We start from the raw sequence: 23,239 nt of genomic DNA, 5'->3' as shown, positions 1-23,239 counted from the left end.
CAAGTCACTACCCTACCCGTGCCTCAGTTTCCCCCTCTGTAAAATGGAGGGATAACAACACTGATCTTCTGTGGCAAAAAATTTGAAGAGCTGGGGATGAAAAACACTAGCCAGGAGTTATGTCTTATTATTAATGGAGAATTCCATGGCTTTTTGCATCGAATGCAGCAGCAATCATCCATTTGAGAGGACAATTCTTTTTCAAACACTTAAGCAAAGGCAGTAGCGGATTTGGAAGGAAACAGGTCATTCCAGTGGAAACCTGTACCGCAGATATAAATAGTATCTGGATGGAGAAACGTAGCTGCGAAAATTTAAAGTGACAGACTAACTTTCATTAACTTTAAACGCGCTCGTTAGGAAATCCTGACCACAGTGCTACACTGTCACTGTGCTGAGAGCGACATCTTGTGGCTATTTCATGCTTCCACATATGGCAGGCATTACTGGGTAATTCCAAGCCCTTCCAACACCTCCATTCCCACTGCATTGTAGGGGCCCGGGGACATGGTGTTTCCATGCCCATGGCTCGAGCATCTACCCTGCATTGTAAAGCCTGGGTTTATAATTGCAGGACCCAGATCTCGCAGCTGTCCCACGTCCGACTGACGTGTGTGTGGACAGAAGGGGGCTTGGGCTTGGGCTCAAACCCGAGTCAAAGCCCGGGCTTAGCGTGAGTGTAGACGTACCTTCAGTGTCTGGAAATGGATCAATAAATTAAGCGAGGATGGATCCACAAAGGACAGGTGCAGCCTTCATGGCTGACCACCTGCAGCCATGAACTTGGATCCTGGATGTTTTGTCCATGTTTGGTTTGCAGCCAATACCCCAGCCCACTCTTCAGAATTAAGCAACACCTGCTGTCGGGAGCGGATTAGGGAGTAGCTGCAAACAGCTTCCTATGGCCACAGACTGCCCAACGGCTTTCTGTTATGGTGAGCCCTGAGCCACCGCGTCCTGATCTGGATCCAGACTCTGTAGCCAGTCCCCATCTAGTACAAGAGTCTGACCTGCGAGTAGCAGCCCTGCAGCCTACCGTGTGCAAGAGGAACAGGACATGGTGTCAGAAGTAAAGGCACCCAGAGGAGAGCAGAAACAGAAGGAAAGCAGCAACAAAGGCTGCAGGATCACTCTCATGAACATGCCACTTTCGGTGCCCCAGAGACCTTCAGCTTTGCCACGCCTCCAGATAGGGACTGGCTACAGAGCTTCTATCCCAGAGAAAGAGACTAGAAATGTGTCTTCAGTTCTCCACTAGCTCTTGCTATTAGCAGCTCAGGTATGTTGCACATGGTACCTTCTCCTGGCTGAAAAGGACAATACCATTTAGCGTGCCATTCCATCTCCCGCTCTAAGTTTTACATTCCGACCGTTTACAAAACATGCTCTCTCATGCTGTCTTTAGAGCTTAGTACGTATCGGTCTCTGGATGGCGCTGGTTTTCTAATTACACTACTAGCAGCCCCACAACCTACAATGGGAGCCACAACTAGTGCTCCCCGGTGCTGCCACAAAACAAACAACAACATTAGCTGGTAGCAGTAGAAGGCTGTTATCCACTGGGAGCCAGCTACCAGCGGGAGGACACTTTATAAGCATGCTAGACTTTATCCAGTGCAGGTTGGCTTAGTGGCATATCATTTCCTTTCTGCCTTTATAGACCGTTCTAAACCATTCCTCGCCTGCCTTGAGCTTTCCCTCTTCCTAGCACAACCCCCGCCCCCAGTTAGCAGATACACAAAACCCCATCACAACAGGACAGTTTGCAGCCAGCCCTTGCAGCTGGGGTTGGTGCAGCTCCTCGACCATTGGTTACTTACGAAGGAAGAAGGCTTAAAGATGCCAAGGTGCCATGGGCCATCACCCTCCACAATGAGCAGGGACTCTCAGACGGGCGTTGGCTAAACGCAGACTCCAGTCAGGCATCAGCTGCTAAGAGACGTGCCAGCACTCGACCTAAAACAAAGAAGAAGACTATACATGAGGGTGTATTGAAGGAAGGGGCTGCAGAGTGAGCCTAGCCATCCCCAAAGGGAGGTTATTCAAGCCTCTGTTAAAAGACAGAGGGCGTTGAATCTGTTCCTAGCACAAGAGTCCTGGCGCAGCAGTGAGGCTCCCTGGAGCTACTACAGTAAAACGTAGTAAACAACAGTCATTTAGCACAGACTACCTTTCTCCAGCGCGTTTGCCGGTTATGATATTTGTTCGCATGTACTGAACATCAAACAAAAAGGGGAGTGCTTTAGACAGTCTGTGGAAAAACCCCTTTCCTTCTGCTCTGAGAGGCACTGCACAAGTTAGTGCAACACAGCAGGGTGCAGAGAAAGTCCCAAGGAACAGCCCCTGGGGGCTACCATTGCTTCTACTGTAGCCCAAGCCAAGAAAAACCCTAGCAGAGATTTAAACAGCCCAGCTGCCTTGTCGACATTTTATAACAAGAAGTGTGGTCTCTCCAAGTTAAGGCAGCAGAGAAGAGGGAGAGGCGTAATGAGCATTAGCCCTTCTCTAGCAGCTTTCACAGAGGATCTCAAAGAACTTTACAAAAGGCGGGTCAGTCTCATGAAACATTTCACAGGTAGGGAAACTGAGGCACAGGGACTCACTCAAAGTCACGGAGTGAGTCACTAGCAGAGCCGGGAACAGAACCTAGGAATCCTGCTGCCCATGTTCCTGCTCTAGCCACTAACCCCTACTCCTCCTTCTTTCCCATCAGTACATAAAGCAGCATCACTCAGAGTCATGGCACTTAGTGAAAGAACAACAGGTGTTTAAAAATAACCTGGCTGGAAACCGCAAGACCAATGAGGCAGCTCGCCCTGATTTCCAGCCACCACTTGGGTATTATTATTTGTATTACAGCAGCATCCAACAGCCACTTTTCAGAAGCAAGGCCCTGTTGGGCTGCGCGCCGTACACAACAGGCAAGAGACGCAGGCCCTGTCCGCTTTGATATCAATGTTATGCTCCGTTTCCTTTTCCCCCACTTGCTTTTTCTTCTCAAGCAACGATTCACGTGCATGGGTGAGGGGATTTATTTTCGTATAGACCACGTCTGACATTTAATAATAACAACCCCTCACTCTTATATAGCATTTGTCATCAGTAGATCTCAAAGCACTCTACAAAGGGGAGCCGTTTCATTATCCCCATTTTACAGATGAAGAAACTGAGGCAAGGATTGGGGAAGTGACTTGCCCAAGAGGTCACCCAGCAGGCCAACAGCTGAGCCAGGAATAGAACCCACGTCTCCTGAGTCCCAGCCCAGCACTCGATCCACTGTACCACACCGCTACATCCACTGAGGCTTTCAAAAGCTGACTTTTTAGAACCACACATTAGCACATCTCTAGCTCCTCATTCAGGAAATGTTCAACTCCGCCATAGCTACAACAGCCCAAAGGCACCCACTTGCTTAACTGCAACGTCCACGGAGCTGCCCAAGGGTCCAAGTTGAGCACATGCATATGCGGTTTGCAGAATCGGGGCCTGTGTGCCAGAAATACTGCAAAGAGCTGCAAAGGATGTGCCATTGACTCCTTCAAAGCCTCACAACTAGAAATCTGAGATGAGACCCCCATTAACCAGCTCTTCCTCCCCTGCTAAACAGACCCCATGACTATCAGCAAGCTAGGGACCCGGTTTCATCACTGTTAACATGAGAACAGCCAGACCGGGTCAGACCAATGGTCCATCTAGCCCAGTGCCTCTGTCTTCCAACAGTGGCCAATGCCAGGTGCCCCAGAGGGAATGAACAGAACAGGTAAACATCAAGTGATCCATCCCGTTGCCCATTCCCAGCTTCCAGCAGTCAGAGGTTTAGGGACACCCAGACCATGGGATCGTGTCCCTGAGCATCTTGGCCAATGGCTACTGATGAATCTATCCTCCATGAACTTAGCCAATTCATTTTTGTACCCAGTTATACTTTTGGCCTTTGCAACATCCCCTGGCAGGGAGTTCCACCGGTTGACTGTGCGTTGTGTGAAGTAGTACTTCCCTTTGACGGTTGTAACCCTGCTTCCTATTAATTTCATTGGGTGACCCTGGCTCTTGTGTTATGCGAAGAGATAAACAACACTTCCCTATTCACTTTCTCCACCCCATTCCTGATTTTATAAACCCCCATTACATCCCTCCCCACACCCCTTGGTCGGCTCTCTTCTAAGCTGACCAGTCCCATCTTTTTCCCTTGTATGAAAACTATTCCATACCCCTCCCCATTCTTGTTCCACATGTGCAACGTGGATGGGACCTAGCTGTGTCCACTTAGGCTCCACCCACCTCCAACCGCCACGTGAAAATCGGCAAGATTTTCAAAAGTGGCTAGTGATTTCAGGGGCCCCACTCGAGACTTCTTTAAAGGGGCCTGATTCTCACCAGGTGCTCAGCACCCCACCCCCCCTGGAAAATCAGACAGTTTCGAAGAGGTCTCAAGTCAGGCCTCCCCGACACCTTTGAAAAGCGTGGCCACCACAGCTATATGTGGATATAATCATGTTAGAAATGCATGTTCTAACCCAGGGATCTTACAACATGGGGTTACCATGTGGCCCACACATTTTCCCCCACCCAGACACGGTAAAAGAAACATGCCACAACCACATGGTGGTTTTTGGAGTAGAATTCCTCCTCTGTCCAAGGCTTCTCAGCCTGGTGTCGAGACAGTGGTGACGTGATGTCCACGCTACAGCTTTTAACTTTATTGTACCTGGGGTAGAATCACAATGTAGACAATGGGTCAGACTTAGAAGCCTAAATCCCATTGGCGCTTAAGTCTCATTGAAAGCCTCAGTCACTTCGCAATTGATACTTAAGTGCTTTTGAAAATGTTACCAAGTACTGTAGAGGTGACCTGAAGAGGAGGTGGGATGAAAAGTAAGCCAGTGCCTTCTTTTTTTCCCCCTCTTTAGGCTAGGAAGAGAAGCATTGAAGGGTTCTTTATCTATCTTTTTACTGTTAAGGGTTTTCTCCCTGCTTTCCCCCCCGCCCCCAGTAGAAATTCAAGGCTTGTCTGAACTGGGTGTCTCTCTCCAGACTCAAGTATCAGAGGGGTAGCCGTGTTAGTCTGAATCTGTAAAAAGCAACAGAGGACCCTCTGTTGCTCTCTCCGGACTGAAGACTTAGCGCCATGATGACATCATGAGAACCAAGCCAGTGAAAGCTGAGCCATTGGCCGGGGAAGACATTTGCAGTCTGACTATTGGGTGGGGGGGGGGGTTGGTTGGTTTGTATTTGTCAATAGCGATTGATTCATATGGCCTGTTAACATTTTGGAGAAAAGAAGCCTTCACTAAAGAACATCCATTATTCTATTAAAGTCAACAAAACCTCCTCAGGGACCCTCTCGTGAGTTCGCCAATGAAGTCAGGAGACCAGAGGTGACATTTCTAATAGTTTTAAGGTTAAAAAAAAATTATGTATTTTAAACAGTTTCAGGCTGTCAAGTTTACACCTTTAAGCAGCAAAATAAAGGGCACAAACCCAGTTAAAACCGAATCCTTTGCAGGGCTCTAATTTGGCTACTAAAATGCCCAGCTAACCGGCTGCAATGGCACCTCAAAGTACATTGGGCAAAAGAACACTTGAGGTGCAAACCCATCAAACATGCTAGCAGTGAACAAGTACCCACTTTCTGCAGAAACATCTGTTTTTCATCAAAAACCATTTCCCCCCAAACGGAAGTATTTCTATTTGGATATGCCGCTGCTGGGCCTCATGGGAGTTATAGAGCAGTTGCCCAAAGGTCCCCCATTCTCCTATCTGGGGTAGGGTTCCCAAGTGGACATCTCCCATAATGCACCATGGCCAGGGATTTCCATGACGCACTGCTTCTGCCTCGCCAAGGAGAGAGCTCATGGGAGATGTAGTCCAACCAGGCAGCCTGGCCTCTAGAGGAAAATGGGAGCATGGGGCATTTGAACTACAACTCCCATGAGGCACCCGAGAACCAGATCCAAATCAAAATATTTAGTGTCAACTGAAATTTTTTGGTTTCCAAATTTTTGCTGAACAAAAAAGACCATTTTCCAGGAGGGGAAAAAAAAAATTCAACCAGCTCTATTGAAGACTAGGCCATGGACTGCAAGATTGGGATCACAGAGCGTGCATAAGAAAGCAGTGATCAGACAGCTGTAATTACGGAGAATGGCAGGGACTAGTGAGGACAGAGGCAGGAATAGACTTCCTCAGCCAACAGGCTATAAATGTATTGAACCTTAAGTTGTCTCCTAACCAGAGAGCCATCCTGGGCCAGTGGTCACCATGGCTTGGCCCAGGGGCTCAGTTCCACTACCAATGTCCCACCCTGTAACATGAGCTAATCAAAATGGGCCAGACCTTTTTGCTATAAATAATTGGATCATCAACCAGTCTCTGAGAAGCAGGGCACCTGCAGTAGATGCACCCTGAAAGGTGCCATTGGTTACTAATCTATGGCCTGCATGATGCTGCAAAGCCGGATGGAGGATCATAACAGTGCCTTCTTGATTTCATGTCCGGGAATCTAAAGTTTCACTGCACCGCACTGAACCTGATCTGTAGCCAAGTCTTAAAAATACATAAAAGATGGGATTTCTGAATTTGATTCATGAAAATATTAGGACCGCAAATTGTACATGTACACACACACCATTAGTCTGCAACAATCACCTATGGCTGAACCACTTGAATTCTGGACCTTCAACTTACGTATCAGATCTGATTCAGAGTAGAAGCGACCATTCGCTCCTTCTATGTACACACAGTGCCAAGAACACAGAGTGCAATCATCAGATAGAAGAGGAATGATCTAGCCAGAAGCAGGACAGCACTGTTACCAAAACGTAGGCAAGAGGCTCTTCTTGGAGCAGAGCTAAAGCATTTAATGCCATTACCTTCTGCTTTGGATCTTACACCAGCAGCATTGCACAGTACGGTTTTAACCAAACGGAAACGTGATCTTAACTAGACAAGGAGGAAAAATAGGAGCCTGCCGACACGTACAATAACCAGATTCCAGCTGTGTGTTTGCACCATACTAGTCAGACCAAGAGAGCGGGATCTGTCCGCTCACTCTGCCTCATCTTGGGAGCAGCGAGGGCATAGCTAGCCTGTGGAACTCATTGCCCCATGATGTCATTGCAGCCAAGAGTTTAGCAGAATTCCAGAAGGGATCAGCCATCTTTCTGGAGAACAAGAGTAGCCAGAGCAAAGATTTTAAAAGTAACCAAGAGTTTTGGAATGTCCCTGTATTAGGGCAGAGCCAATCTCTAAGGGCCTGAAATTAGGAAGAAATCTCTCCAACCAGCAGATTAATCCATAACCGCCTACTGCAAGATTTCTTGCACCTTCTGGGATGGCGCACAAGACACTGGGCTGGAGGGGCCATTGAGTTGAGCTGGTATGGGAATTCTAAGATGTCCATGAGTAACATTCAACCCAGCTTTGGCATCTCTACTGCCAATGGGTTTGGGAAGAACGAGCAGGAGGCTATGGGGATCTCAGCTGGGAGGGGAAAGGTACCAATAGGCCCACCGGTGAAAGGGGAGCAGTGGACATAGGTGGTGGGGAATGGGGGAATTAAGGTCAGCGTTGGGGTTTTCACTCTGGCATTAAAAGCACAGTCCCACAGATACTACGCAAGCAGCCGGCTTTAAAAGCCACTTTGACGCCGCACTGGGGAGATACACGAAGCAGCGCTGTGCACTATTGATACTGGCAGTGTGACGAGACTGATGGGAAATGAAGCCCGGGGTTGCCAAGGACAGAGAGAAGAGCCTTTTGGCTTGCAGCAAATCACAACGTCCTCACAGCTGTAATGGGCCGCTAAAGGCTCCCGCAGGCCTTGCTCAGATCTGCTTAAGGCGAGGAAGGAGAAGTTTTAAAGGGGAAGAACGGAGCATGAAGACAATTACCATTGTTATAGGAATCTGCTAATGGGATCCTCCAGGAAGGTGACCCAAAGCATTGAAGATTTAACCTCCTGCCCCCTCCTTAAACCCAATCTAATTAATAAGAAGTTGGAGATGCTTTATTGCTTGGGGAACGGGAGGAGAATAAATCAAACTAGGGCATCTACGACACAGCAGAAGGGTTTGCCGTTGGATCGGCCCTTAGGAAAAAGCAGAAAGGGTAGGAAACACGGGACCTTTAAATTTTTGGGGCCAATAAAATACATAGGACTCTAATCAATTTGACTGTAAGCTCTGTGGGGCAGAGAATGTCTCTCTCTGCTGTCTGTACAGCACCCAGTGCAACTGGGATCTCTAGGTGCTACCATAATATAAATAAATGAGATGTTCAAGGCATCCAGAACTTTTGCATTATAACATATTGCACCAGCAAGAGGCAGAAAACACCCTTGACTGCAAACTAGAGAGGTAATGGGATATTTAAAATAAGCCTTCAGTGATGGGTCTTACTTTCCAGGGGGGTTTACTTCTTTTTGTTACAAAGACCCCAGATTTTACCTTCCACACTCTTTTAGAACCATTATGTCAAATTTGGGCCCCGCAGTTCATTGGTCCCATACAAAAACTGCAAAAGCAGCCCCAGTTATGAACCTACAGTCTCAAGATAAAGGGACAGTCAGCCATACGTCTGTCTGGATTTTTTTTTTTTTTAAACCTATTGTTACTTGTAACCCTCCTCCTCCCTTCCATTCCTGTAACAAAGGGCCATGAAAAATGACATTTACTTTTCCAGTTTATTTACTTTGCACACTTGACAGTGCTTTGAGTCTAGTCAGTTTCCCGGGCTCCCATGTAGTCAGTTTCCCAAGGTGTTTGCATGGGTCTTTCATAGAAGTGATGAAAAAACCAGCTAGGAAAATGTGATTGTAAAGCCATAATTGTCAGGGAGACTTGGGGCAAATACAGCAACTGCCACTTCCCCTGGCCCCTTTTAGATGGACTACCTCGCTAGTTAATTGCATCTCTTGAAGTCCTGGTGAAACCTGTCTGAATGAGAGCAGGAGTATTTGACAAGGGACAAACCATGGCTCTCAGCCTGTGACCTACATTTAGGCTAAGTGCTGAGGAAGGCATCTGTATAGGGGTGAATGAACAGAGTATTGTCTACACTAGGGAGAAAATCAGACTCCAGGTCTCCCCAGTGCAATCTACAGCGGGAAGAGTCAGCCAAGAGAGCAGTCGGGGGATTTAGCAGGCTTACATGAGATGGTAGGCAATCCATCTGAGCCTTGGCTATACTACAAGTTCTATCATTGCTATTTCCAGGGGAGAGTTACGGATCTGATGTTTCCCCAACATGAGACAACCTGCGGGAAGTGGGACCGCTGCTGTGTGGGATGGGAGGGGAGGACAGGGAAGGGCAACAGAAGTGGCCAAATAAAGTACCTTAAAAAGCATTTCAAATGTATTCCATTAGGCCAGGACTGGCAGAGCAGTGGGCAGATCTTTGGTTGGCTAACGGCTCCGTTTTGGTGAACACTGGCTTAGTCCAAACCCGTGGGAGGAAATCTCTTTGGTAAGCACGCCTCACCCCCACCGGTAAGGGTTAAGATGACTCCTGAAACATGAGTCATCCTAAAAGTCCTCCAGCAAAAGGGATGATGATACGATTTGACAGTCCTAAGGTAGTGGATAAGGTACTAGGTTGGGACTAAGGGGGACCAGGGTTGTATTTCAGAAGCAATACAAGTGCTAGGTAGTAGATTGACTTCTGACGGGTTAACAAACAAGCCAAGGCCTGCAGTCTTCCTCACACATCATAAAGCAGCAAATAAGTGTACAGGCCCTTTAAACATAATCATTCCCAAGTCACCTTTAATTGTTCAAATCTACTGAGAGTTCTTAAGCAGGGGAGCAGTCTTGAGGTGAACGAAGCTTAGACCCCAAATACAGAGTACTTTCTCCTGGGGGTATTGGTAAATGGTTCCAGAGCCTTCCCCCCAGGGCACTAGCGCAGAATTGGCCTAGGTAAATGAGGATTAAGTCCCAATTTGCTGCGGTTTAGGGCCCACCCCTTTGTGAAACCGGGTTCTCCAACCATATGCATGGGCAGCAGTGTCCACAACATGCCAGGCACTTCCCAAAGAAGAGGCCATTCCTGCTCCATCAAGCCCATGATTTAAAGAAGGTCCACACGCCCCAACCGGGACGAACCAGCAGCTCTGGGCCTTTCCATTGGCCAAGTAGGCTAGGATTGACGGAGCCCAGGAAACAACTCCCCTAACCTTAGAGGAGAGCCAGGTCAGTAGTAGGCACAACGGTGGGATAGCTTGCACTGTGGCTGCCTGTTCTGCAACCAGGAGCTCTCAATCCAGCAGTTTACACTAGTACAAAACACACAATGAAGAAAGCTTCTTTTGTTGGTAAATGCAAAACATTGCGGTGGAGGGGAGGACAACTAAAACAGGACAAAGTAGCTCAGTGCTCAAATTTCATCTACCTTAGAGCTTCCCTTCTGATGGAACCATCAACCCGTCCTTTCCCATAAACGCTCCCTAGAAATTATGATCTAGGATGTGTCTCAATCTTACCCTCCCAAGAAGTACCACAATCTTTGATGTCCCACCATGCGGAACAGATGAAGCCTCTCCATGAATTATCTGAAAGACCCAGACCAAACACACCGCACAGAACTCTTTCTGGCCGGAGTGGACCTTGTCTGGATTGGAACCTGCAATCAGGGTGTTAACAGGCATTTCAAACCTTCCGGTTCCCTGCCCCATTCCAGTGACTAAGCCATCTTCCTCTGTAGTACAAACATCAGATTCTCAAAGCAATGTGGCACTGGGAAAAATCAGCCTCGGATCTCTCTACTTCACCCATCAGGACCATCGTCAACTACGAAGAACCCAATTCTCAGCCACGGATCCCGCCATTTTTCCCTCACACAAGTTTTGTACTGAACATTGGTGGGAATTCTGCTTGAGTGAGGAGTACAGCCTCAGGCCGTGTGTTGGTCATTTTACTCTTGATGTGCAAGGCAGAATAGCTGGGCCACAGGTAGGATTAGGGTTTCGGTTACATACAAAAACCTTTTCAACTTCCAACCGCAAACAAAGCAAGGCTGAACTGAAGATGCCCAAGTGCATCTTCCCGATCCCAACCTTTAAAACATGGTATCAAAACGCCTTTTAACTCTTCGCAATTTAGCACCTCTCTGCCAGACTCATTCAGCAGGGACATAAATCAAGCCTGAGGCAGTCACATCGGGGATGATGGATGGCCATGCAGATCCTTTCCGTGATGTCCCATGGCCAGGTAACAAGCAATTTGTGCTAAGTGAAGGCACGCTGCTGGGAACCTGCCAAGGCTGTCCAACAATATACGTCTTGCAGCTAGAACTTCCCTCGCACAGGCTTATAATTCAGCTGGCTTTTACAGCTACCAAGAGTTTCGCAGACACAGGGAAGCAAAGGAGTCCTCAATCAGGCAATGAGAGACACCAGTCTCTAAGGGTCTAGGCTGACCGATCTGCTGGCTAACCTTCACACTGCATCCCAGTAAACTAGATTTTTAAGGCTCCCTGGTGGAAGCACTTAAATCCCGATTATCCTTAATGAGGGCTCCTGCTTTATTACTCCCTCCGTTTATATCTGAGCAGGTGTAGGGGAATGGGAAACAGCTAGAGAGTTAACTCTTAGCCCACTGCTCTCTGCGCCCAGGCTGGCAAGGGCATCCAGCCAAAGATAACATGGCAATTGGCATAGGGTTCTGGGCAAAACCATTCAATGTATTCATGTCTGCAGACTGTCGCTTCGATTTGAAGATAAAAATGTGCTAAATCCAGTTTGATCTAGTTCATCACCTTTTCCCTTCCCCTGGGCCCATTCACGGTCATGGCAGCTGCTGTAACAATTAGATTCACAACACATGCAGAGTAATCCTCGTACAGGGCTCTACCAACTCCCCCTTTCTCTAGAAGAAGGAAGCTAGCATCACAATGGGTAGATGAGACCCATTGAGATCATCTCATGTGACCCAGGCCCAAGGGAGGGGAGCCAGGGTATCAAACTGGTATCACATCATCTCAGCCTACAGGCCAGGCAAGAGAGAATCAAAGCTAAGTTTGTCCTGGAGACCTTAACTCACCCTGCTGGACCCATCTCTGCCTACACACTTTCCAACAGCGGAGACACACCAAGCCGTGCTGTGAGACCCACGCTTCTCTTGGGGGCAGGGATGTTAAATAAGATTATTTTGTTTCTTACCCTCCCCGCTCAAATCTTTATATTTAATCTGGTTTCCGTGGAGAACCTGCTCTGCCTGCCCTGAAGGTGCAGTGATTAAACTCAGGAGCTCAGGCAGAACTAATCCTTCCATTCCCTATGCTCGTCTGCAAACCAAGCTGGCAGTGCTTGCGCTCAAATCCAACGGCGCCACCTAAACCCGAGGGAGGGATCTTCTAAGGGGCACAGTGGTGGAAGACCAGCCTACTTGGTGAGGAGGGGCCCCCTCTCCATGATGGGCAAAGGGCCCCTTTTTAATCTGTAAAGTCTCCCAACTGCCACGATTTGGCAACACCCTGCAGACACGGCCTCCGCATGGCCCTGGGGATGGCTCAGAAGGGCAGAGGAGTCAACGCCGCAGGCCAGCTGCCCTGCTAGTAAGTCACCACAACGGGCAGATCCCTACGCTTTGCCACTGCTTCCAAGTGGATAGCAAAGCATGAATCCCTACTGCTGCCTCTTTCCCCTGCATCCACCCGCTGCAGACTGATCTCGCAGGGGCATCTGCCAGGAGAAAACAGGCCGGATCTAGGATTAGGGACTTGAGTCCAGCGAGAACTAGATTATCTGCACGCTCCCGACGGAAATGCCCTGATGATCTGTCACCCTGCCAGCAGGACAGAGAACGCCTGAGAGATGCCAGTCTAGCAAGATGGGTGAGCAGACCTCTAGCTCAGGAAGGCGCTCAGACGTCAGTGGGATGGGGACCATCTAAGCCCCTGGATAGACAGGAACTGGACACAGGCAGATCTTAGCACACAGCAACCCAGCTTCCCCTCTCGGATTCTACCCCACCTCTGCCAGGGCAGGATTTAACCCTACAGTACATGCTAATAGGGCAATCACCTGGCCCAGTTGAGAGAATCTCAGGCTAGACACACCTATCAAGGACAAAGGTCGCTCAGGAAGGATGGGTTTAATTCACCCTGGAGGAATGAGCCAAGTGTTCAAATTTTGACACGGTTCTGGTGGCTTTCCTCAGCTTTAGAGTATGGGGTTGACTACCCAGCCAGCTTTAGAGGCCAGGCTTGTACAGCTGTGCCTTGGTTTTCCATAGGGGTGGAGCATGCAAATCGCAGAGGGCTAAGGGAATCCTCTGGTTTTAGCAGCTGCTTGGAGCAGGGCGGGAGATGGATATGCTATGGCTTGATTTGCATGAGTCAATACCCAGAATGCTTTGGTTCACAGTTCTGGTGTTGGGTGCAGAGCAAAAGCTGCCTTCCGAAGCATGCCCTGTGGAAAGGACAATTTTGAACATAAGAAGGGATGGGACAGGTGGAGAGCAGTAAGGATGGCACCCCCACGCACACACTAGCAACAAATGGTACAAGTCTTCTACTAGGCGAGGGCCACGCTCACCCCTAGGAGCTTGGCACTATGCTGTTGCCAGGAAAATCAGCCCTTTAGTCAAGGGCTGAGATGGCAGCTGAGATCTTTGGGAAATCTGACTAAGGCTGCATCTTCAATGCAAAAAGTGTGTTCTTAACTCAGGTTACAATAGCAGTGAGGACATAATTTGGCTCGTCACTCAGGTTAGCAGCTCAAGTTAAAGCCGATAGCTGCTCACCCGCGTTAAAAGCTGAGTTGCCATGTCCTCCCTGTTATTTTAACCCGAGTTAGCTAACCTGTGTTAAGAACACATGCAGTGTAGACACACACTGAGAGTCTGGCACTCCCAGGGAGGTGAGAGGGTTGCCCAGGCCACGCCCACAGAAGGGGAGGGTTAGGAGCTAGGTTTGTCTCCTCTCCCTCCATCCCCTTTCCATGTCCTTTCTCCCCTTGTTGCGGTAACTCCCACCCCTTCCACGTGTTGCTGATTCTCAGCAACTCTTTGCCAGGCTCTAAGTTTCAGACCTCTGCGTTTCCTTCCACCCTCTGCTCCCTGTTCTTCCTCTTTCAGCCCTCCCACCAGCCAGCTAGCCCACCTTCATCTCTCCTTCCTCGTTCTCCCTTTTTAGGCCCTTGTCAATTCTTGTTGCTACTTTCTCATTTAGGTCTCCAGACCATGATCCCTGCACCGAAATATTAGCCCATGCTCTTGTTCTCTCCTCCCTCCAGCTTGCTGATGCCACCATCCTTTCTTCATGGCCCAACCATGTCTCCACACCTTCTGAAATTCTTGCACTGGCTTCAGCTCCTCTTTACGTATCACCTCCTGCCTAGTCACACCCAACCTGGCTTCTGGCAGCTTCCTGGGTTGTCTCCTTCACTGTGTCTTCATGCCCACCCACCCACCCCTTTTTTTTTTTTTAAAACCTTGGAAAAGGTTTTTCCCAGCCACATGCCACAAATCCCATCCCCTCCCCCTCAGATGCTTCAGGAGGCAGACCTGTTCTGGAAGAACTCAGACCGCACACCTGTCTGCTCTCCTGCAGCTCTTTCAGAAGGGACTTTTCCCTTTGTTCCTAAACCCCTTGGCCCAGGAAGTCCGCCCTGATTTGGCATGTTCACTAGCTGGGTGTGCACAATACACACCCAGTGGTATTAAAATAATTTTCTCTCAATACACCCAATGGTCTTTCCTCCTCCATCTCAGACCTAGCTTGGCCTCTATTTCACCACTGCTTCCCCCCTCCTTCCAGTCACTCTGTTTTCCTGATTTGTCCTCCCCTTATTTTTCCCTTCACCTGCACAAACCTACGATTTAAGGGTTGCCCAAATAAGCGAAAAACCCCAGGGTCCAGAGCCTGTCCTCCACAGACCTAACCAGAGTGAGCATTAGAAGAGCACAGGTAACTTAAACACTTCAAAGCCACAGTTCTGAGTGATAGACAAGGAGATTCAGGGAAGGACGGAGACTGACAGACTCCTGGGGCTCTGGTCTTGACTCAATTGAAAAGGATTCTCTACACAACCTGGGACTTCTGAATGGACTATGGTATTTCAACAATGCGTATAAGAGACTGGGACTATGTGTTGGTGCATTATGGCAAATCCCATTCACCCACACCAACCAGCATTAAGATAAGACCCACTTACCGGTATATCTGGCCATTCGGCATCAAGCTACAGTTGGGAATGGGGGAAGTAGGAAAAGAGAATCCTTTAAAGGCAAAAGTTACCATATGTGCTTTAAAGACTACAATGAGGAGCGTAATAACTCAATGCACTGGAGCAAAAGATAATACAGTAACAGGAAATATTTAATTTTCCAATCTCCACTTTCCATTTTTATAAACTGAAAAGAAAAAAAATTAATATATTACAAAATATCTGTACAGAGACAAAGGTACAACCAAAAAAAGGCGCGCTCAGTCTCAAAACGAAACTCAGGAGAGGTACAATAAGGTGTTGGTATCAGACACTTCTCTGCTGGGGAACACGGTGGCTACAGCTTTTAGACATTGGTGTTAAACCCAAAGATGATCTAACATTAAGAAAGAAAAAAAAGGAGGGGTGAATAATCTAATGAGTTGCCTGTAACCTGTACCACCAGCTTATAAATCACATACAATTTGTTTTTTCTTTGTAAATCCTTTAGTCTTCTACGTACAGAGCCCCTCAGGATAAATTCAGCTATGGCTAACGAAAGGGAGAAAATAAACAGCTTCCACCACCTTCCTTCCCCAGGATCATAAATACAAAGTAGAGGCTTGTGCCCCTTCCACCTACATGCTCCCTTCTTCGGAAACGGAGCCACTTTCTCTCATCTGTTCTAGTCACCTGTGCAATGGAATTAATGTCTTTGTGGTGCAATTAAGTAAATACATTTTGGATGGAGCTCAGTGACTTTCCCCCACACTCATTCTAACTATGAGAGATTTAATTCTGCTCAACTTTGCTCAATGTGTTTAAAAGGATAACAGATGAACAGTAAATACCATTTCCCCTACCACCAAGATCCCCTGGTATTCAAAGGCATGACCCAAAGCTCACTGAAATAGATGGGTGCTGGACCAGGTTGAATATCAGGTGCATATGGGGGGCGGGAGGGTGTTTAAACTTAAAAACAAAAAAAATGCTGATTTTTGTCTAGTTTTTAGATTCAGACTTGAAAGGGGAATGAAAATCCACTTTCACATTACCACTGCCTTTGGGATCCCCAGCATGTTTTTAGGACATCCAGTATAATTTATTATTGACTGATGCAATCAAAGAAACAAAATTGATGTAATAGCATTTGATAGTATGTAACACAAATACGTGTATAGAAACAGCGTGAATGGCTGTTCTCTTTATTCGCACTTATGGGGAAGCTGGCAGGACAAGTTGGGGTTCACAGCATTGCTTCTTTTCAGAGCCTCTGGAGCCAAGTTTCATTACAAAAGCCAAGACAGATAATGTCCTCGTATCTTGAGAGTTGCCCCCCCCCAGACAGACCGGGGAGCTCAAATAAAGTTAATACAGGTCTGGTCACACACAGCAGCTCACAAGACCGAGGTTCTGGACTAGAACTCCTGGAATTCAGTTCTGTTAGAAAGCGAATAGCACATAGATGGGGCCACGTTAGAGGAATTCAAGTCGATTCCTCCCCCCCCAAAGAACACTAGTTTCTGGTGAGGCGGACAAATCCGTAGATGAAAATTGGTAACAAAAGTGGAAAGGAAATAAAAAAGAAAAGGCTGCATCTGCTTCCTGCACAGACTCGGGACTGTAACACAATTCTCCTTCCAAAATTCAAACAGGCTTGGGAGGAAGAGCCAGGACAACTAAAAATGTGCCAGAATGTCTGGCAGCTGCATGTGGAAAAGAAAAAAATATATAGATAGATTTAAATAAAATGTCTGGAGAGGCTGTTCTGTTTTATTTAGTGCACTCTGCATTTTTACAGTACTATTTTTGCACATTAGGCATGAACTGGCAATTTAAAAAAAAAAATCCACAAATTTACACTTGGAATTTTGCAAACTGTGTTACTAGTCTTTGCTGAATCGACAATATAAGGATTTGCTTTTTTAGTCATATGAATGGACTCGTATATATTACAGGATAATATATATTCTCTCTCCTCCTTCCACCTGCCTCTTGAAAGCTTTTCCCTACAGTCATTTGTCTGTGTTTATACGGCAGATTTTCGCCCTGCAGGTCACGATGCACCACCTGCTGGGGGGAGGGTGTGGTTTTTATTTTTAAAAACAAGAAAAGAAATCCTTTTGCAATGATCAGAAGGTCTCACGGCCATACAGATTCTGATCCATTTTACACATCAACACTGTCATTTTAAAAATTAAAAGACTAGATGTATGTTTTCCTTTGGAAAAGTCCACTTGGAAGAAAAAGCCCCAAAATGTGTATTCTTGTTTTATTCATTTGTTTTGTTGTTGTTTTGTTTTGAAGCCTTACTGAAATGGACAACATTGCAATGTTCTGCAGGAGAAGAAAATCCATTGTAAATACTTTCTTGACCACACCAAAAATATATATGTATATAGAAATGATACATTAACCCTCGAAGTACTCAAACGCTGCCAGCCCGGTTTAAAAACAGCAGACATGCACACCACCAGCCCTGAGAGCATGACTGACATTTACAAAAGACACTCCCAGCTGGCAAAGTTTCCCCACCAGAAAATTTCTGCTTTAAATCTTAAAATGTTTTAGAATTTAAGTATTACAAAGGTTTTTTCTTGCTGTTGTTTTAAAGTTAGGAGTTCTCTTAGGCTCTTGAGCTTCTAAAAAGACCATTTCCACTGCAAATTTATGGAGGAATAATAATAATAATTAAAAAAAAACCCCAAAGAGCCCTTTCAAAAGCCAGTGCACTAAGGCTGCCATCAAAACACACAATCTAGGATCTGGGAGGGAGGGAGACTGAGCTTGTGATCCCCAAGTGTAAAACTTTGAGAGACGATCTGACCTGAAAAGAAAGAGGGGAGTGACGGGGTGTCCAGCAACTTAGTGGAAAGAAGGGATGCTAAATAAAAATTTGTAATACAAACCAGTGCCATATCCTGGTTCTCCAAGTTCAGTCTAGGTGATCTAGGCACCATTCCATGAATACTTTAACTAAAAAGACTGAAAAAAAAAGATTTGCCTTGGGAAACGGACCCTCTCTGAGTCCTACCTGAACACCGAGGTGGTTCTCTTTCTGAGAAGCCCGAGTGCCAGGCAAGTAAAACATTTTTATTTCCTTTTTCCATTTTTTCCTCCTTTTTTAAACGATTCCCCACCATCTGCAACCTAAGGCAGAAAACTCACCGTTATTGTCACTAACCAAGTGAGAAGTTTGGCTAGCAAAATGCCCAGTCAGGACTCTTACAGTATTTTGGAGGGCACCAGCTAGCGGCCTAGCGAGCAAGGAATACAACATTGAGCTTTGCAGTAGCCGAAACGCAGACAATACCTCGCTCTGGCAAAAAAATAAAATTAAAAAAAAAATCATTTCACTAAAGGTTGAGAGGCAAGGGAGGGAAGGAGATCATCACAAAACTCAAGTCTCTTAATAAGGAACCCCTCTCCCCCTTCCCCCTCTTGGAGGCACTCTAGTAGGCCCACGATAGGCCTTTCCATAAACGCCCCAGTTGTGACCCGTTCCTGTCCCACTGGAGCCAGCAGTCCCTGGCCCCAGCTCGCTGTAGTTTTGAATTTTGGCCTCTGGGTGTACCAGTGTGTTGTTGCTCCCCTCAGCTTTTACAAAGGACTGCCCAATAACCGAATGTAACGCTAAGGGGACTCTGGTGAAACGGAGGTCCTGGTCCCCTGGAAACTGAACAGATCCTGTGCCCTGGTAATTGCTCGCCTCCCCATGGTGGCTCACGGAGCCCAAAAAGGTCCTGCTTTTCCCCAGAGTCTGGGCAGAGGGTTCTGTTAAAGTTTGGCCAGCACTCCGCTCGTCAGCAGTGAATCCCCCCTCCGACCCCTCCGTGCCGTAAGTCCTGGACGGCTGCGATCTGACGTAATCCGCAGATCTCAAGGCTTGGTGATCGGACGTCGAGTGGCTTAGCGGCTCCGCCTCTTGCTGAGAAAAAAGCTGCAGCAGGGCGGCCGTCACGGCTGGGTTCAAGTCCTGTGCTGCACTGGAGAGATCTCCTTCAGACAGAGGAGGTGGCGGTGGTGGTGGTGGTCCAGGGGGCTCAGGGGGTCTCTTCTCTGGTGGGAGAATGCGAGGAGGACATGCTGTGGAAGGGTTACTTCTTTTAAACAACATCTTAAATCACATGTTAACAGATATCAACACATTTACAGAAAACAAACAGCCCACCACGGGAGACAGCCTGCTCTCTGGGATGGACAGAGAAAGAGGCGGAGTTTTTATAGCTGGTAATCCTTGAAAGGTAAGTGTACACGTTCATTAACATTTTCCCCCGCTCTTACTCCCCCACCTGCCCACATTCTTGGCTCATCAAGAACAGCTGCCCTAACACATGGGTACCTGTGAACACAATTCCTACTTTTAGATCAAAGGCTAACGCAGAGAGGGAGAGAAAGACAGATGCGAAATCACATGACAGAGCGTGTGCCTTGAAAGCAGTACCTCCTGCTGCTGCAAAAGGACATAAGACCTCAATGCTCTATTAATACACTTACTGGCAGCTGTATCTCGGGGCTAACTGTATGCAATTTTACTGATGAAGCGTGGACCCACTGTAAAAAACAGGAACAAGTTTTGACCAAGATCCGAGCCTTAGAGTAAAACGGAATTTCCCTTCTTCACTACTTAGGAAGCTTGTGACAAGAATTATATTTTTTTACTTGGTTTGTTTTATAGCAGCTTAAGAAATAAATTTGCACAAGGACAGTCTTTTAAAAAATATATATATAAAACACTCAGAACTATAAAAGTGTTTTCACATGATTCACAAATTGCCCGTTACAAAAGGACAATCAGTTTATTTCGTGCTCTGTTTTGCCCAGATTTGAACTAATGAGGATGTTTGTTTCAAAAGGATCTCCCCTTATGAGAACAAAATATTTTTTGCACATTGTCATGGTCACAACTCTATCACTGGTGCCTATTTACTGCTGCTACTGAGTCAGTGGTAAGAACAAAGCGTTCTGCTTTCTTACATCACAACAGTGAAGGGTTCCATCCCATTCCCAGTTAAACTGCAGTCACAGTCAGAAAAGTGACTGCATTTGAAAAAAAAAACCCCAAAAAAACACAGAGAGAGAAGGCCATTTCCTATTGGACAGATCTGCTTCCCTGGGTGTCTGGGTGTCAGTGTGATGGCTTTACTGAAAAAAACAGGTCTCACTCTTGTTAGGCTGGCAGAGCCAACGCAGCCCAGCCGTGAGAGTGTGATTCAACGTGAACTCATTGTCAACAACACGATCAGCTGAATAGTGATTCTTGTCATTACCGGTGACGCTGTAAGAGGCACCACGGACATAGCCTGAGAGTCAGAGCCTTGGTGGAGTTTGCAACAATGGTAATTAAGAAAATCATCTTTAGACTTAAAGCAGATCAGATTTGGTCAGAACACAAAGCACACACTTCCCTGTAATATTTTTAAGTTAACTTTTCTGACTATTAATTGCACTTTAAAACTAGGCTGTGTTAGAATCCAGAGGACAAGTAAAAGTATTTTGGGCCAGTGCCCATTTTTCAAACAGTTAATAATAATAATGCAAGATGTTGCACTGGACTTGACCCTGTTTTACAATAACCTAATGATAGTTCAGTACTGGGGCAAAAGTATGATCATGACTAAATTCTGATGGGTGTGTGCATTTGGATGGAGTGATTGCTATTACTGAAAAGCAAGATCTTCAACTGTATTGCAGAGAGGAGCTGTGAATAAGGTTGAAAGAGGTTCTCCGGAGAAATAAGTTGTAATTCATTTGCAGCAGGAGCGTCTATAATCTGCTGCTCCTATCATCCTGTGGTGCTCTGTTGGCAGTAATGGAAAATACGGACACACATTTAAACTCACGTCTGGGAAGGAAATCCAAAATTCCACTGGCACACGCCAAATCTTTTATGAACAAACCTCTCTCTCACTATCTTAGGAATGGGCACTCAGCTCAATTTGTTCAAGTCTGTCAAATTTTAGGACTCATAAAATTGAGAGAGACCATTAGATCTAAAACCAGGCCGAGTGAAGCCAGGCGTGCCGGCTTTTTCCTTCCAGAACTGCGGCTGCATTCCCTGCCAATCCCGTGCAACACACTCCAGGCTTTTCTAGACATATTTTTGCATGTGTGAGAAAGACCACTAGGACTCTAAGAGGGATTAGTCACTGTGCGGCTCTGATGTCCCATGCAAAACCTGCATGTGTGTAAATACAACATGAATTTATTAGCACAGTATCACTGGCCAATGTTAATCAGTCACTGGGCATCGGATCATACCAAAAAAGAACTCATCGGGTTTGTCTTTTACAAGAGGAATCTTTTCCAATTTCACTGCCCATTCACCACCCTGTTGAAAGATTTTAAGTGCTCTGGAGAAGTGAGGTTGCCTGACCGATTTTTGAAATATCTGCAGTGTGCTTGGCTACTCAGGAAGTTTTAACTAGCTGCCCTAGCTGCTCAAGCCTATTTATGAGATTCTGCTGCACCCAGTCTCTCAGATAAAGCGACTTGAGTGAGTGGCCAGTCACCTCCCTCAGAAAATCCTGAAGTTTGACACCCCCCCAAAGCTGCTGTGAGCTTGGCACCAGGCTTCTTTCCACCCCTTTGTAAAGCACCCTCTTTACAATGCGCACGAGGCCTGGCTCCCCACGGTCACAGTTATGAACTAGATGCACTTTTATGGAATGCTTAAGATTCCTCAGAAGGGTGAATGGCACCCAAGGTCCACAAGCAACAGTCACGATTATTTACCTGTGCTTTCCTCCTGCTGCGTGGTAGGGGTTTTCCTTGGCCCACGTTGCTCACTGCTCTTCTCCCCGTTGCTTTCCTCCAGGTTTACAGCAGGTTCCTGGGTCTTCATCAGCTGACTCAGCAGAACAGCCAGCATGTTCTGCATATCTCCCTGAGTGCTAGCTGCTTCTGGGGTTGTCTGCTCCTCTGGCGGCTGGACCTCTGTGGGTGGCTCTTCTTCGATGGCTTCCTCCAGGGCCACTTTCTGAGAGTCCTGCTGCTGAGTTGTGACTTCTGTCAGAGCGCTGATGGACTGGTTGAGCGCTTCCAGCTGCTGCTGCATCTCTGGGTTAGAGTGTACGTTCAACAGCTGGGCCATCTGTGGGACACTGAGATCCGTCTGGCTCTGCAGCAAGTTCAGTAAAACAGCCAGTTCGCTTTGATTCAGCTGCTGCGTGATGTCTCCGAGGCCTGCAGAGAATACAAGAAGCGTCACAGAAAGCGGCTCGGGAGAGGCATAGCACATAAGTTCATAACCGTTACTTTGGAAAAGCAGAGCAGGAAAACCACCTCCCAACCTTTCAAAAAGCAAGGAGGGAGTTTTAGGAAAGAAATTCCATGTCAAAGTTTGCTCAAATACCTCCTGATGATCTCGGTTTGGGCACTCAGCGTTTGGCTGTTTTGGCTTATTTTCATTCCCCTTTGTGTTGTTAATATTTTACATTCACCTAGCACTTTCTAACCAGAAGAATTCCCCAGAGTGCTCTGCAGATCAGAAGTGCTTCTTCCAGCACTGAAAAGCAGGTCCTTCTGGGTTGGAATGCAGCAGCTGTTTAACAGCACACATGACAATTTTGGGCAGAAAGTGCACCAGAGTAGGGATCCAATCAAAACGGGAGGGGAAATCGTGTTGGGCAAAATGTAATTTCTCATGCTGGAATCTGGTCAGCGAGCATGTGGGACTGGGTCCTGATAAGCATGTGTCAAAGTCTCATCTGCAATATGACACCGCCAGTGGCACAACCTCCCTTTGCATCAAGCTGGAGCACAGCACCCGTTGCTGACTCAGAAAAGAGCGCCATTTGTTGCTGAATCACCAGTATCAAACTACAGGTAAGAAATTCGTGTGGGTATTTTATTTTATACTCCGTTCTTTTTTGCAAAACTGTCAGAAGCTTGAAAACAAGCTTCCGGTACTTGTTAGCAAGCTGTGGCTTCTGATTTTCCACTCCACTCTGCATGTTTTATTGTTCCCTCATTCACCCAACCCCATGCCCCTTCTTTTAGCCACATGTTGCATCCCAACTCACAATCTCACTGGGGCACGACGGGGTCCTGACCCAACTGGGGTTCCTCAGTGCTTCCATAATACACAGACAA

The 23,239-nt window shown here is 46.9% G+C and overlaps 1 protein-coding gene across 4 annotated transcripts in view; it reads right to left on the bottom strand.

Annotated features, from left to right (window-relative positions):
* Window positions 1–23,239, bottom strand: part of CDK12 (cyclin dependent kinase 12) — a 71,040-nt gene that overhangs the window by 18,003 nt on the left and 29,798 nt on the right. For 2 of the 4 annotated variants that reach the window (XM_034755741.1, XM_034755743.1), the window contains 2 exons: window positions 21,881–22,330; window positions 17,752–19,231 (listed from right to left, as the gene is read on the bottom strand). In XM_034755741.1, coding sequence (XP_034611632.1) covers window positions 18,555–19,231; window positions 21,881–22,330 — 1,127 coding nt within the window. In that variant the 3' untranslated portion in view covers window positions 17,752–18,554. Of the gene's footprint in view, window positions 1–1,820; window positions 1,957–17,751; window positions 19,232–21,880; window positions 22,331–23,239 lie in introns of those variants that run through there. The other 2 variants (XR_004643784.1, XM_034755742.1) reach the window with 2 other exon arrangements.

Source organism: Trachemys scripta, chromosome 23 (assembly GCF_013100865.1).
Source record: "Trachemys scripta elegans isolate TJP31775 chromosome 23, CAS_Tse_1.0, whole genome shotgun sequence".
Lineage (NCBI taxonomy): Eukaryota > Metazoa > Chordata > Testudines > Emydidae > Trachemys > Trachemys scripta.
The sequence above is the reverse complement of the archived record's forward strand: the minus strand, read 5'-3'. Positions and strand labels throughout refer to the sequence as shown.